General features: G+C 42.6%; 1 protein-coding gene across 1 annotated transcript in view; it reads left to right on the plus strand.

The window, feature by feature from the left end:
- Nucleotides 1-16,577, plus strand: part of CSMD3 (CUB and Sushi multiple domains 3) — a 712,581-nt gene that overhangs the window by 628,736 nt on the left and 67,268 nt on the right. Inside the window, exons 51-53 of the mRNA XM_056854045.1 lie at nt 5,230-5,415; nt 7,107-7,301; nt 8,528-8,701. Of these exons, the coding sequence (XP_056710023.1) occupies nt 5,230-5,415; nt 7,107-7,301; nt 8,528-8,701 (555 nt within the window). The remainder of the gene's footprint in view (nt 1-5,229; nt 5,416-7,106; nt 7,302-8,527; nt 8,702-16,577) is intronic.

Consider the following 16,577-nt stretch of genomic DNA (forward strand, 5'->3'; position numbering starts at 1 on the left):
GAGTTTCAGAAGTCTTCCAAACAATTTACATACTTGACAACATTCAGCTTTCCTTTCATTTGTTGTGCTGTATTGTTTGGAACCATGCCTGCTTGACTTGTGACCCGCCAAGCCAAATGCAGCATACCAACAATCACTTATTATGGCCAAGCAGCACTCAGCAGATGGCAAAAAACAAAGGCCTTAACAAATCCTTGATAGCTGCCATACTTGGCTGCTGGGCTGTGTTTGTCTGGCTGGATAGACCACAAAATTGGCAGCCCTGAATGAACAACCTGGTCTTATCTCCTGCTACAGTAAATCTCTTCTTGTACTTCGACGGCATCGCCGGTATCCTGTGAGCTTGTTTGGTAGCACCGGGTCATCTGTAGTGCTGCTTTGTAGGGAGTGGGGTAGAACCGGGTTCTAAGGGTAGCAGAAGTGAAGATTGATCCCTTTGGATGGGCACTGAGAATACTGGGCTTTGCTTTCATTGCAGAAGCCTTTCAACATGGCATGAATTCACACACTGGTCAGCTGTCACAACTATTAGGAGTAATATTCGATGACAGGCTGTATTCACCAATTGCCAGTGAGACGGTTTGCCAGTCAGAACTGACTTAGGACAGAGGGGGGATACCTGCTTTTACTTGCTGGCCGGGGTGGTGATAGAGACGGGGTCTCTTGGTCAGCACCACAGAGGTCAAGGTTGCTAACTGGACATCTGCCCCTTGCTCATGTCAGCATGTGTGGCCGTCCAGTAAGCAATGACATGCTTGCATGCTGCTGACTGAGAAGCATTTACCTCTGCATCCCAGAATTTCAGGTAAGCATGGGATTTGTTCCCCTTAAGATACACCCAGAGGTGGCCACTGTGATTCCAACTAGCAAACCACCTCTTTGGATGCCACTGTCTACATCTGTTTTCGGAATATTTACCAACAGTAATTGCTATCATTATAACAAGTAATTCAAAGATCCTTGACCCTCCTGGCAGCCATCCCCCTCCTCAAATCACTTCTACATAGCTAGGGTGAAATTTAAATTTTGTGGTTAGAACCTATGCATTTAGGTCATTGCCCAGCAGGGCTTGTGGTTGGCAGATGGTTTCCACCTTAGCCAGTGCTGGAGGGACCTGGAGGACAGGTAAGCTGTGAGCCTCTTTGTGCTGCCAGCCTTGTGACAGGGATGGAAGTAAAGGGTCTGTCCTAGACAACAACCCTTTCCTGAAGCCTCCAGGTTTTCATCCCAGCACCCGTTGTGAGGAGAGCAAGCTTAGTGCACAAAAGAGGGGGAAACCACCACCACCACCATGGCAGCCACCAAAGAAAAAAAGATGGCTATAACGTGGTGGTGGTTTTACTCCCCTTTCTTCACAGCTAGTTGGTCCTCCTCTGGACACCTTGGCAATCTCCCTCTCTCACTTGACCTGTTGTGCCTCATGCTTGAGGAAAAAAACTGGAAGGCAGAGAGGGAAGCCCTTCTCCTCAATCCAGATGCATGAAGGCTGGCTAAGGTTCAACAGTGGGAAACAGAGACAGCTTACAAGCACAGAGGTACTCTGCTAACTTATATAATAGTTAGATCTTATATTGTTGTATATGTTTGATGGGGTGTCATACAATGCATACCATAGTCATATCGCTTTTCTGGCTGCTGGGATTTGTGAATGCGGCTCTCCATAAGCTGCGGAGTGAGCACCCTGATTTAAAGTATCCCCAGAAGTAAAAGAGTGAGGAAGTTGTCCCTTGACCTGGCCTACACTCCTGAATCCCAGTCTGTTTCTAGTGTCTCGCTGTTTGACATATCTTCCCCCACACATAGATAGAAAACGTTGACCTGATTCTCAAATAAATTAAATGTTGGTCCATGGAATCCACCAAGAGGTATTGTAAATCACTTTGGGTTGGATGGGATGTCTCCTACTTACGTTTATGATGGTGGTCTTTTGTGAGAGCCAGCTTGGTGTAGTGGTTAAGAGCAGTGGACTCTAATCTGGAGAACCAGATTTGATTCCCCACTCCTCCACATAAGCGGTGGACTCTAATCTGGTGAACCGGGTTGGTTTCCTGAGTCCTACACACAAAGCCAGCTGGGTGACCTTGGGATAGTCACAGTTCTTTCAGAACTCTCTCAGCGCCACCTACCTCACAAGGTGTCTGTTGTGGGGAGAGGAAGGGAAGGTGGTTGTAAGCCGGTTTGATTCTCCTTAAAAGGTAGAGAAAGTCAGCATATAAACGCCAACTCTTCATCTTTGTCTTCTTCTTCTGCTGCTGCTGCTGCTGCTGGTGGTGGTTGTTCTGGGGCAGGCTTTATCATTTGAATATCCAAGAAGCACTTTGTGACTTTTCGAACATTGCTTGAGTTTAACTTAACTTGCTTGAGTGTCTTTTTTATTTTAGTTCCCTTTTTGTTCCTAGTTTTCTTCTGGATAAATATCATGTCAGTGGCCTCTAGCAAGCCAATATTTCTTTTGTTACATTATATATCATTTATTGGGTCTTTGGGTGCAGAGCTGAGATTTTTGAAACAGGGATTTGTTGAAAACAAAAGAAAACACCATGATTGCAACCAGTCCAGAAGAATCTCCTTTGCTTTGACTCCCCACCCCCCAGCATTATAAATCACAATTTCTGCATTGATTGATGTTGATTGAACCTTAAAGGGGACAAGGTAGGATGCATAGAATTGAGTAACGTAACATTAAGATTTGCACTGCTCTGTATACTTTGCTGCAGCGGTTCATATTTTTTTCCTCAAATGTATAGCACTTTTGACAGGCAGAACAGTGAAAAACCTTTATGAGAAAACATCTCGAGTGAAACAATATCTGGCAAATATTAGCTTTCTAGGAGAACCAGGACAGGAAATAGAAGGGGCCATGGTTATTGGAAAGGAGAAAGGGCGCAACAACTTTATTAAGGAATCTTAAAGCAAACAGTGTGACAATGACAGCATACAAAAGTACATTGGAGCTTTGTAAGTGGCTTGCCCTGACTCCCCTGCTGGCGACAACCATGTTTTGGAGCTGCCTCTGCTCTTGCTACTACTACTACTGCAGTGATTTAACATTTACTTAACACCGAGAGGATGCTGTGTCCTGTAGAGAACAAACAAATGGCAAGGTGCTTTCCCAGAGAGCTTATAGACTGTTTGGCCAGTGTGGACAAAGGTGACAGAGTAAGATAGGCTTTGATAAAAGAGTCACAGGGATGTGGGTTGAGCTGAGCGAGCTGATGGCAGACAGCGGGAGGAGCAGAAGTCAGCTGTGCATTGTGAAAGATTTGCAAAAGATCTATTGATGGATAGAGACAGTGGTTGTTGGCTACGCTAGACAAGGGACCAATATAACAAAGAGCAAGAAAAAGAACACAGGAAGTCCTTGTTATCCTGAGCAAATGTAGATTAAGAATTACATGTATGTAGTGGGACCTTGGGAACATTCATGTATGAAAAGATCTTGGAAGTTTTCTACAGATAGAAGGGGATGGAGCATCCTTTTGTTAATAGATAGGGAGGAGAGGACCTCTTTTGGAAGGAGGAGAGCAGTGGAAGGAGCCCGGCACTGGACTTGCAGCCCGGCCAGACATTTTCCAGGGAGAGGCTGTCAGGGAAAGGGAAGGAGGGAAACTGAGGACATAAGGGCTGATAAAGATGGGGTGGCTGGAAGGTGTGAAGGAGAAAAAGAAGCAGGAAAAGGGAAGAGTCTATGGGGGCTGCCAAGGAAGGGAAAGAGGAAATAGTGGGGGAGGGGATACAGGGGGAAATGAAGTGCCCCCACAAGTGACTTGTTGAGGGTCCCCCACTTGTTCCATATAATGTGCAACACTAGGAAGCTGAACAAAGGAGAGTATCTCATTAAGGAGTCAAACACTGAAAGTTACTTTACGCAGTAGGAGAAACAAGCAGACGAATAGGTAGAGTGAAGGAGAGAGCAGAGATGGCTGTAGCTTCCTAAGAAGGTCCAAGCAGTGGTTTGAGCACCAAGGCAGTGTTCTGAGCACCTGGGCATCACATAACCCCCAAGAGGAAGAAGTAGGGACATGTGACATGTATTGATGTGTGCTCTGCAGCTGATAGAGTAAAGAGTTGTTCTGGAAAGGCAAAATTTCCCTTAGGGGTCAAAATCTGGCCCCAGCAAGCAGCCAGATCAAAAACTAAGGCTTTCCATCAGAGACAAATTATTTTCCCTAAAAGATGGTTTTCTTCTTCCTGGTGATGCGGAATTGTTTTCTGTTGCTTCAGAAGGTCAGCCCAGAACCAACAGGCTGAAATTAAATCAAAAGAGTTTTCAACTAAATATCAGGAAAAACTTCCTGACAGAGCAATCCAACTAGCTTTTCTACTAGTGAAAAAGGGAACAAGAGGTCACTTTTCACCATCAAAAAGACACACACAAAAAAGGCAATGCTGGGGATTATGGGACCTGCATAGACAAAAGGCATTTGGGATGGTGGCTATAGTAAAGAAGGAGAATTAGGTGAGATCAAGTAAAAAAAGTTGACTACGTGCTTCCTATTTTTCTAGGGTGTTGATTGCATATGCTGCTTTAGGTATATGCTCAGAAGCACGGTGTACAAGTTTCATTGACAACATAGATGATGGAGGAAGGGCCAGCAACCATGAACCTTAACTCCCTAACTATGCCTTTGTTTGTACTAGGGCTATGCATATCAGTAAACCTGAACTGAAAGTAAACCCGGAAGGGGCCTTTCCAGCTTTTGAAGGGTTTTCATTTAAAGCAAATGTTAAAACTGGAAATCAAGCTTAAGCTGAATAGCCGAATACCGAAAAAGCTGAATAGGTATTTGGCTTTTTTCAGCTTTGGATTTCCCCAGACTTTTCCCTATGAGAATGGGGGATTTTTAGGAGCTGTGGGAGGCGGTGTATTTTTTGAGATAGAGTGATCAGATTTTCAGGGTAGCTGAAAAGGACCTTCTGACCAAAACTGGGGTTCATGCAAGGAGAATCCCTTTCAGCTACCCTGAAAATTTGGTGACTCTACCTTGAAAAATACCCCCCAAGAGCTCCTCAAAAACAATTCCAGATATACTATAATGGACCCAATTTGGGGCTGGGGGCTGGAAATGCCAGGTACTTGGCTTTTTTCAGATTTTTTTCCTACCCAAAATGAATGCTATCTCATTACAATCACCTACATGTTTAAAATTCATATAGATATTATCCACAAAATGCAGGTTGTGGAAAGACAGGATGATTAATCTCTCTACGTTTTTTTTAAATCTTCAGCTATATCTTGCGGAATTCCAAAATCACCAGCTAATGGCGGGATATTGACAACAGACTATTTAGTAGGCACAAGAGTGACTTACTTCTGCAATGATGGGTATAGGCTGTCATCCAAGGAACTGACAACTGCAGCCTGCCAGCCAGATGGTACATGGAGCAACCACAACAAAACACCTCGTTGTGTAGGTAAGGACAATCTGGGTTCAAAGAAGCAGCAGAGTTACTTTACCAACTAAAGATGTGTGTTTCAAGTGATTGTATTTGATAATTCAAGTGATTTTTTAAGTTATTTTCAAAGGCTACTGCTATGGAGTACAGTAGGGGTGCCCAACGGCACCCATGGGAACTGTGATGCCTGCAGAAACCTTTACTAGTACTCGCCAAATATGTTCAGAAACAAGGTGGACTTTTGGCCAGCAGGGCCTCTGATTGGCTGGGTAGATTTTTTTTTTTAAAAAAACTTGTTTTGGCAAGCAGCTGCCACCACTATGTGACTTAAAAGTAAGTTGTGTGCATGCAAAAATATATTTTAAAATAATATGTTCATTTAAAAAGAAACATCCAGTTAAATAAAGCATTCTGTAAATATTGGAAATGTACATAAAGGTAAAAATATTAAAGGAAGATGGTGGCAGGAAAATGCAAAGAATGAGGATGCTAGATGGACAGGGAATTTCATAATAGCACAGGTGTTGATGCATGGAAAGGAAAATTTCATAGTGAATTATGTCCAAGGTTTAGTATTCTGGGCAGTATCTGGTAGCTTCTGAATTCTCAACTATTTGGAACAAACTAAGAAGCTGCTTAAGGTGGCTGATTGTCAGGGCTCAAACAGAAGGAACAAACACCATCCAACTCACTCTTTGCCTAAAATGCAAATTGCAGGTTTGCTTAGCCCCAACATGCCTTAAAGCTATGCAGAGAAAGGAGAAAGGGTTTAACTCTTTAACTTCCACTCCATTGTTTGCTAGTTGAATTGGGAGTCCCTGCTTGGTTATTAGAATTTTAAAGGGGGGAAATGTATGGTGTTTTTTTTTTAAAGTATTAAGCAAATGAATTAATGGAGTGATGAAATGGAAATGAGAGCTGAAGAGGGGTTTGTCAGATCTTTGGAAGCTATTTGAGTAGGCCTGTGTTAAGGAGAGAATATCAAAGGCTATGTAACACCCTGGTAATGAAAATATTGTCGAAGGCTTTCACGGTCAGAGTTCATTGGTTCTTGTAGGTTATCCGGGCTGTGTAACCCTGGTAATGAATCTGAGAGAGGGGGAGATGATGATGTTGAGTTGAGGCAAAGGAACTGAATTACAGCCCATCCAAAGGGCAACAGAGAAGACAAGGAGCCATGATGGGATCATATTCTAGAGCAATTGTGATAGCCCCGATCACTGTATTTCAGCTAGTGTGAAGATTTTACTAGGTGGAAAGGTTAAAATTGGAATTCTCAGTATATAAGAGGAAGACAGTGGTATCATGCCTATAATCCAGAAAGAGCCAAGGTATTTATAAAAGGATTAAATCAGCAGCCAAATAAATACAGCACTTTTTGGCTGTCGTATTTAATCCATTAAGTAATTATTTTGAGCATTAATATAAATCTGGATAATCACCTACCAAATCCAAAGATAAGACATTAAATCCAGATTTTTTTTATTTTTATGCTGAAATTCAGCACACAAAAAAATCCAGTTTAGCTGTTGCCTACAGATCACTGTGCATCTGTTTATGTTACAAAATCAGATATCCACAGTACATCATCTCATCTGATTCATATTCAAGGCAAATTCTCTTTTTTTTCCCAATGCATGATAATTTCCTTTTAATGAAAGGACAAAAATGGCACACTCTTTTTTATCTCTTTCTGTATCTCTCTCAAGTTGTTACATGCCCAAGCATCAATTCATTCACCTTGGAACATGGGAGATGGCGAATAGTGAATGGCTCTCACTATGAATACAAAACAAAAGTCGTTTTCAGCTGTGACCCTGGGTACCATGGATTGGGACCAGAATCCATTGAATGCCTTGCCAATGGAACGTGGAGTTGGAGAAACGAGAGACCATACTGCCAGAGTGAGTATTCTGCCCATCAGCTAAAGGTCTGCTTTGCTCACAGGCCTTCTGTTTCCCTGTTGTCATAGCTTAGCACAACCATGTACAATTGGTCATAACCTACCTACCATGTTCCTAGAATCCAGGTCTGGCACTGGTGAAAACTTTTCATTGGCTGTATTGCTCCAGCTCTTGACCGTACAACAGCCTTTGGGCACAGCTAGATGATATGGCATCCATGGGTCACCACAGCCATTTTATAGAAGGCATTCTCTTGCTTTAAAAATGCCATGGGGTTCTGATCCCAGTTGTCCCTGGGGATGTCGTATCATCTGTGTGTGTGTTAAGTGCCGTCAAGTCGCTTCCGACTCATGGCGACCCTATGAATGAAAGTCCTCCAAAATGTCCTATCTTTGACAGCCTTGCTCAGATCTTGCAAATTGAAGGCTGTGGCTTCCTTTATTGAGTCAATCCATCTCTTGTTGGGTCTTCCTCTTTTCCTGCTGCCCTCAACTTTTCCTATCATGACGGTCTTTTCCAGTGACTCTTGTCGTCTCATGACGTGACCAAAATACGATAGCCTCAGTTTAGTCATTTTAGCTTCCTTTCGTATCATCTAGCTGTGCCTTTAGTGAAGTCCTCTTGAAAATATGAGAAATCTAAAATGACTCAGCACTGAAAGGTTTGAGTACTGCAGCCTACATACATAGGATTGGATCCAACCAACTTTCCCACTGGTGAAAAAGAGAGGAAGGGGTCCCCTTTCACCACCAAAGAGGCTATGCTGTGGACCATGAGCTCTGCATGGAGAAAAAACCATGGGGCAAAGGAGTTGTAGTAAGGAGGGGAATTAAGTGGGACTTGGAGAAAACATTGGCTTAATCCAACCCATAGACTGCACAATGATAGATATCTGAGAGTCATTATCCACAAGTTATATCTTCTGCACTGTGTTCAAGGATAGTCTTATGCATTTCAGAAGGCAAGTTCAAAGATGTATCATCAACAAGACAAAGTGAACATTACAACCATTCAGTTGTTCAGTTGTGTTGTACCTGAATGATCTATCCTTTCCCCCCTACCAATCATATGTATATTCATATGTCATATTCACAAACTTTTGAATGCAGTTGCCACTGCATGCTGCTTCTAAGGCACCTAGAATTTTAACTCAATGACAGGTGAATATTAAATGTGTGACTTTGAATGCTATGTACAGCATAGTTCATCCCATTTAACCCTTTTAGTTATTTCATGTGGAGAACTTCCTGTACCTCCAAATGGAAATAAAATTGGAACTCAGATCACATATGGATCAACAGCAATCTTTACGTGTGACTTAGGATTCATGCTGGTGGGCTCAGCTGTAAGGGAATGTCTCTCATCTGGTCTATGGAGTGGAACTGAAACCAGGTGTTTAGGTAAGGAAGTAGTTTTCTTCTATACCAGTTGTAAACTTATGACTGTATTTTGTGAGTTCCTTACCAATAAACCCTATCTTGAATGTCTAGGAATTTATTCCTATTTATTCCTATTGCACTTGAGAGGCACTTATATTTGACTGACATTCTATGCACCAAGATGTACCATTGGTGTCAAGGTGATTTATGAACACTTAACTGTATACTTGTCTAGAGTTTTGAAGAATAAAGTATGCTAGGGTTAAGTGCATTCATCTTAGGGTATAGTTATTTAAAGTCTGAGAGGTAGCATCCTTTGAGGCTGGCTAATTTTAATAGGGCATATGCTGAGATCAGATTAACTATGCAATGATTTACAAGTTTGTGTTGCTTGAGCAATACCCCCATCTGAATCATGTCATAAACTACTTTTTCAGTGAGGGTGAACTTTCTGAAACAGTTTCCAATGTATTGTGGAGATTTTTTGAAGTAAACTGAGCCAAAAATCCTACTTGGCGAATGCAAGCAGTTGGCTGCCCCTAAAGAACTTCTTCGGGTCCCAGCTATATAGTTTACGGGCTGTAGACTGCCTGTTCAGATGCCAGGAATGATTAACTACTTTTTGTCATATATAAAATCTGTTCATTTTACTTCAAAGGAATGTATTAGGGTTACATTTCTCTTCTGGTGTATCTGCTTTCTATGGACGTTTTCCAAAGACTCTTCCATCTCTAAATGACATCTTCCACACGTATAGGGAGATTATCCTTTTCACAGAGCTCCCTGTGTGAACTGGGAATGCTGAGATCATGGCCAGCAAGAACATTTAAATTCATTATAGCTTAACCATGTATCACTGGAGTGCAATCTTAGGCCACCATCTAGAGAAGCTCCTTAAAGTGCACCCTGAAGCTTGGAGCATTTGACTTTTCTAACATTAATTGCTTTTGAACGCTCTTGGCAAGTATCACTGTTCCACTTGGGTTAGGGAAGGGAACTAGCACTTTGAGTGCTTTCCCATATTTGGGACTGCATGGGAACACAGAGAATAGCTTTTGAAACCTTCTGAGTTTGTTTCTTTACTCAGATATTCATACCCAACTTTTCTTCCAAGTGAAGCCCCAAAGCAGTTTAGAAGATTGCTTTCCTCACCTCCATTTTGTCTTCAAAACAACATCACCATGAGGTAGGGTAGGCTGAGAGAGAATGATTGGTTCCAGATCCTGTAGTAATAGGGTTGTCAGGTCCCTCTTCACCACCGGCGAGAGGTTTTTGGGGCAGAGCCTGAGGAGGGTGGGGTTTGCGGAGGGGAGGGACTTCAAACCATAGAATCCAATTGCCAAAGCGGCCATTTTCTCCAGGTGAACTGATCTCTATCAGCTGGAGATCAGTTGTAATAGCAGGAGATCTCCATCTAGTGCCTGGAGGTTGGCAACCCTACGTAGTAATCTTCCATGCCAGATTGGAGAATCAGATCTGGAATTCCCACATGCAGGTCTCCCACTGAAATCAGTGAAGAATACACAAATACAGACCAGCACAGGAGTTCAAGCTTCAAGAACTCCCTGTCTGAATACACAGCTTCTGTAGGGCCTGTTTCATTTTCGAAGATGGAACCGAGAGGCCATGTGGCAAAGGCTTGTGATTGAACATATTTTGTTCTGGATTATTGTGTTGACTTTATAACAGACATCAATTCAGGGCTCGGCAAGTGGTTGACATTTTCTTTCCAGTGGAGGTTAAGATGGTGATAGCATTTTGAAGTTGCCATTATAGTTCCAGTCTCATTTGTCATTACTAAGGCAGAGAGTGCAGGGCTATGCAGCAAAGAGACAGAAGAAAAGAGAAGTTTACTTTTAGGGCCTCCGCCAACCAGCAGGGGTACAAAGAGATTTTCCTTTGCCCAGCTTACTGAAAACATTTGCTTGTCATATTTTTCTCCCCTTTTAGGATAGCCACAGTTCTGCAGTTCCGTTAGTCTTACACCATTAGCCTTCAGCCAAAGTAGTTCTTTTCTTCCATGAACAAAATGATAATTAGTTAATCTATAAATCTTTGGCAGGCAATTTTTTTCCTTGATACTCAGTAGAAGAAAAGTTGAGTTCTTAACTGCTTGACAAATGGTAATTTCCCCCCTCTTAGATGTTAATAAAATAAAAGCTGTATCAAACTCAGCTGAACCTTTGTCATAAATAATAATCTGCTTCCTAGTTAAGGTCACCAATGCATAATATTTTTTACAAAAGCAAATGCTTCTGTTGTTATTGTTTTGGCATGTGGTGGTGAAAAGTGTCAAGCCCCCTGAAGGCACGTGGGGGGGGGGAACAGATCTGCGCCTAACAGCTGATAGGCACAGATCTGTTTAAAGCCCCCCCCCCCCCGCGCCTTCAGGGAGCTTCCCAGAAGGTGCGCGGGGGGGCCTTTAAATAGATTTGTGCCTCCCGGCCGGGAGGCACAAATCTGTTCCACCCAGCTGGGAGGCACAGATCTGTTTAAAGGCCCCCCTGCGCACCTTCAGGGAAGCCTCCTGAAGGCCTGGGGGGGGGCGAATTTCTCCCGAACTCCAGATCTCGCCCAAATTTCGGGGATCCAAAGTGGGGCAGTTCGGACTTCGGCACGGCCCGAATTTAAAAGGGCCGAATTTTGCCAAAGCTGAACTGTATCGAATTTTTTTTCCAACAGCCCTAGTTAGATCCTCTTTTTTTTTTTTTTAACTAGTACGGTAAGCTATTTATCACTTGAGGGGTTGTGCCACAGCAGCACAGTCCTTTTCCTTAGGCCGTCTTGGAATTGAGATGAAATCTTTCTGCCTATACTTTTAGTAGTGTTACTTAAGCCAGAAGGGGGTGTTGCAGCACACCATATTTTTCATATTCTGGCAAATTCTTTCATTTCTGTTTCTTACAGGATACTGTTTGAATTTCCTGACCCAAGCCTCATAAATAACATAAAATAGTAGATGATCGGTGGCTTCCTTCCAAAAGAGCAATGTGCCAGCTTAATCATTAAATCAAAGCTATTACCTGACAAAAAACAATGTTCAGTTGGAAAACCTTGATGGAGAAAAAAGAATGGGAAAGTCTGTCTTCTGCAGGACTGCTAGGATGATATACCACAGGTGTGAAGGCTCAGACCTTGGTGTGAGGGACCACCAGACCTTGATAGGCCAGGCTAGCCTGATCTTGTCAGATCTCAGAAGCTAAGCAGAGTCGGCCCTGGTTAGAATTTGGCTGGGAGAACTCCAAAGACTACCAGGGTCATGACGCAGAGGGAGACCACCTCTGAATTTCTCTTGCCTTAAAAACCCAACCAGGAGTCACCATACACCATACGTCAGCTATGACTTGGTGGCGTGCACACACACACCCTAGGGTTGCCAACCTCCAGGTACTAGCTGAAGATCTCCCGCTATTACAACTGATCTCCAGTTGGTAGAGATCAGTTCACCTGGGGAAAATAGCCGCTATGGCAACTGGACTCTATGGCATTGAAGTCCCTCCCCTCTCCAAACCCCGCTCTCCTCAGGCTCCACCCCAAAAACCTCCCACCGGTGGTGGAGAGGGACCTGGCAGCCCTAACACACACACACACACACAAACTGGTGTGTGGAGAACAGCTTGATTTCACACTGACAGGTCCCACTTCTACTCAGGTACATGTGCAAAGCCTACTCACAGCCCACCTCTAAGACCTGCTGCTGATTTTGCTGCTGTTATTCTCCTTGGATCCCAGTTATCTGGGCTTACAAATGTTATAAATAAATAAACTAGGATGAACAGATTCCTTGAGGGTGGGGGGAGACATAATTGTTACATGGGCATAGTGTGGTAACAATAAAACATAATTTTAAAAAATTCAGACTGCAAAGCTTGATGGAGTTTAGCATTTCTAGCCAAAATACATGTTTGGGTGATCTAGAGGATAAATAGCAGCTTTCCCATCTTTTAATGTGCCATCAGTCATGAAAGCTTTCACAGGGAAGCATCAAGCCGATGCTATAGTGGTAGCATCAGAATTATAAGACATGAGTATGGAGAATGACATACAAAAGCCAATTCTGGTGACAGGAATTCTGTCTGGTCTATAAAATAGATGAGACTCACGGCTCAATCCTTGGGTCTCCCTTTCTTGGGGAGGGGTAGCAGCTCAGTGGTAGAGCATCTGCTTGGCAAGCTGAAGGTCCCAGGTTCAACCCTTTGCATCTCCAGTTAAGTGGACTAGGCAAGTAGGTGATGTGAAACACCTTTGCTTGAGACCTTGGAGAGCCGCTGCCGGTCTGAGTAGACAATACTGACTTTGATGGGCCAAGGGCCCGATTCAGTCTAAGGCAGCTCCATGTGTTCATATGAGTGCATTGGAGGGAAGAAATTGTACCAGATCTTTGACTTCATGTGTTCATGTGAGTGCATTGGAGGGAAGAAATTGTACCAGATCTTTGACTTCATGTGTTCATATGAGTGCATTGGAGGGAAGAAATTGTACCAGATCTTTGGCTCCCACCATTGGACAAATGGTTTCACATGCTTTTGGAAAGGAGGCAGGGGTTCATTAAAACAAAGATGTGGAGTCTTGTGGCACCTTAAAGATCAGTGTGTAAATTGGCTTCTACACAGTCAAGTTTGCAGCTTTCCTGGCTTCCACCTTCAGGAGCTGTCCTTCAACAGAAATGACTCTGTGGATTAGGATGTACTCCATCAGATGTGTAACATTAGTGCAAGAGGGGAAATCATGACAGAAGGGAGCTCCAAAGTTGAATCTCCTTGGGACGGCCTCCGGTTTCTTCCCTCATCTCCGACTCTAGCTTCTCTCCACCAATGTGGTGTTGTTCCAGCTCATCCCTTCCTGCTTGCTTAGACTATCCTATTCCCTCCTGCCTGTTTGCTCCCCTTCCCTCCCCACACACACATATTTGGTGCTGAGAGGAGGGCAAGCATGTGGGGGAGGTAGGGTTGCCAACCTCCAGGTACTAGCTGGATATCTCCTGCTATTACAACTGATCTCCAGGTGACAGAGATCAGTTTCCCTGGAGAAAATGGCCGCTTTGGCAATTGGACTCTATGGCATTGAAGTCCCTATCCTTCCCACACCCCGCCCTACTCAGGCTCCACCCCAAAAACCTCCCGTCGGTGGTGAAGAGGGACCTGGCAACCCTAGGGGGAGGTAAGCCAGAACTTGCCTCCAGATTTCCCTCCTCCCTTGTTCCCTATGGCTGCCACTACTATTGCATTTTCACATACCATTTGGGCTGTTTCAGCAAGCCAAGATGCCACCTGAATTCGAATGTGCATGTATTTTTTTTTGCATATATGCACAATGTCATGTTAAATTTAGATGGTGTATCCCATAATTAGGTTGTTTTTTTAAAACCAAGATTTTCCTGCAAACCTGGGGGTTTCCCATGATGTGCAGAGCCCTGGTTGGTCCTATGCTATGGATTTGCTTATCCACACAGGGTCCAATCCTTGGCTATTTCACACATTAGAGATATGAACTGAAATAATCACAGTAGAGCCCTGTTATGTCTGACCAAATCCTCCATGCTGCTCTTTGTCCCCTGCCAAAACTTGGTGATCCTGATATCACGCCACGTTGTTCTTCTGTACCTCTTCAGCTCCTGTCACTGGCTTACAGTAGATTGCCAACACATACATTTACATATATAACCTGAAATGCAGAAATAAATGATAAATTTCCTGTTTTAAACATCTCTTACATATCTGGCTGCTGACAAGGAAGTTTGCTATTAAATGAGGGAAAGCCGAAATCTAATTCAGTTGCATTTTTTTTTAAATTACAATATCACATCACTAACCATTTTCTTTATTATAGACAATACTTTATGCCAGGTACTAGCAAATAAAAAAAATATCTTCCTTTTCATTATGATAGTCATGTCTGTTGAAAGAAAACTACCCTATTATCAGTAAAGTAGATTACTTTCCACCTACCTAATAAGATGCTTGAAAGATAGTTTCAGAGGGTAGTCATGTTGGTCTGCTGTAGAACAGCTAGAACCAAGTCTAATAGCACCTTAGGGGCCAACAAAATGTATTGGGTATAAACCTTTGAGAGTCAAAGCTCCCTTTGTCAGATACAAGTCTTTATCTGATGAAGGGATCTTCGATTCTCGAAAGCTTATACCCCCAAAATCTTGCTGGTCCCTAAGATTCTACTGGATTCGAATCTGTCTGAAAGATCATTGTGACTAGATTCAAGTAATGGCTTGAGGGATGTAAAATTGTGGAGTCATTATCTGGACTGGGGAAACCTGAGTTCAAATCCCATGCTCAGGGTACTCTTGAGCTGAGGGTTCCCCCCACCCTTCATCCTAAAGTGTTTTACAGTGTGTCTTTTAGGGGAGGGGAAATCGTGTACCCTTATCTCCCTGGAGCAAAGGCTAGGTTAAAAATAGGAAAGATACTGTGCATTTATCAGTCCTGATTGCAAACCTTGTACCTTGTACATTATTACCCAGGAAAAAAGCCTTTTGAAATACTTCTGAAAAACTGCATTTCTTATGACTGTCTTTAAAAATGGCTATCACAGATGCTAGATTTTCCCACCTGTCATCCCACTGAAGCAGGCATTATGCCACCAGACGTTTTTAGGTCAGAACGATAGCTTAGGCACTAAAAATCAGCTGGGTAGAAAGGAATTTTCTAGTCTAAATTACGAAGTGAATAGAAAGAATAGATCTGCTCCTTGGCATAATTCCAGATGCTAGCATAGTTATCCAAAGTGGCATGTTTGCCATACACAAAAAAAGTGATTCGATATGTGTAGCCTCCATAACACTGAACAAAATAATTTCTTCTCTCCCTCCCCTACTTTTGACATAAAAAGTTAAAACCTGAAGAAATATCTGTTGTGAGAAGGCGTGTGGAAAGAGTTATTGGCTTACAAAGAAATGATCAAGAGCAATTATATTACACATCGAGCAGTAGATACGTAACTTTTAAAATGTCTGAGTAGAATGGATTCAAACTTTAGGAAAAGAATCATCCCCCCCCCCCCCAGCTGGCCCACAGACCTGAAAATGAGAGTTTCAAATGGAAACACTGAAAGACCATTAACAACAGACGGGGCCATAAAATGTGCGCTGTGCAGCCGCGCTTTACTGTAGCTGGGGCTCTCGTATTCCTGACAATGTCATATTGGCACTTTGAGATGCTTTTCATCACAGACGTCTTAGAAAGCATAAGGCAAAAGGGGAAGGGGGGTCAGTTCCAAGTCACTGAAATCCAAGGGAATTAAAGAAGCCGTGCTGGAATGGCTGAGCAATAAACAGCTGCCAATTATCTGTAATAATTCTATTATTGCATTGTTTAAAATCCTTCTTCATCTCCTTTTTCAATGCATAATAGATAATGAGGAAGCCATTCCCAAGGCATGCCGAAGGAAAGAACGGTTTCCTTGGTAATGGGAATCACTGTAAATGCAAGTGATCAGAAATGCCTCTTTTCACTGCCATAGTCCAGATCTTGCCTTCAAATGGAGAATCAACACATTGTATATTGAATATATGTAATCACACTACGGTTAGAAGGTGTTAGACCAACAGAATGTTAATATTAGTAGGGTTGAGGGCATGTAATGTTAAGGGGGTTAGTATAAAATCAGATGTCGGCAAGCTGTAATTCACATGATATTAAATTGTTTAAACATTGATATAATAGTCATTAATATGATATAAGCAGTAATAATTAAGATCAGTAGACTACTAATCTGATAACAGAAATATTATGTATGACTTTAAAAATATGTCCCCTTTGGAAGCAATGGTTTTCTGTATGTATGGGATTGTATGTGTCTTATTCTTTAATATTCTTTAATGAAAAAATTTTGGGGGAAAGAAAAAAGAAACCCTCTGAAATAACATTAATGACTTTTATGTTTG

The sequence above is a fragment of the Euleptes europaea genome, chromosome 8, assembly GCF_029931775.1.
Source record: "Euleptes europaea isolate rEulEur1 chromosome 8, rEulEur1.hap1, whole genome shotgun sequence".
NCBI lineage: Eukaryota > Metazoa > Chordata > Lepidosauria > Squamata > Sphaerodactylidae > Euleptes > Euleptes europaea.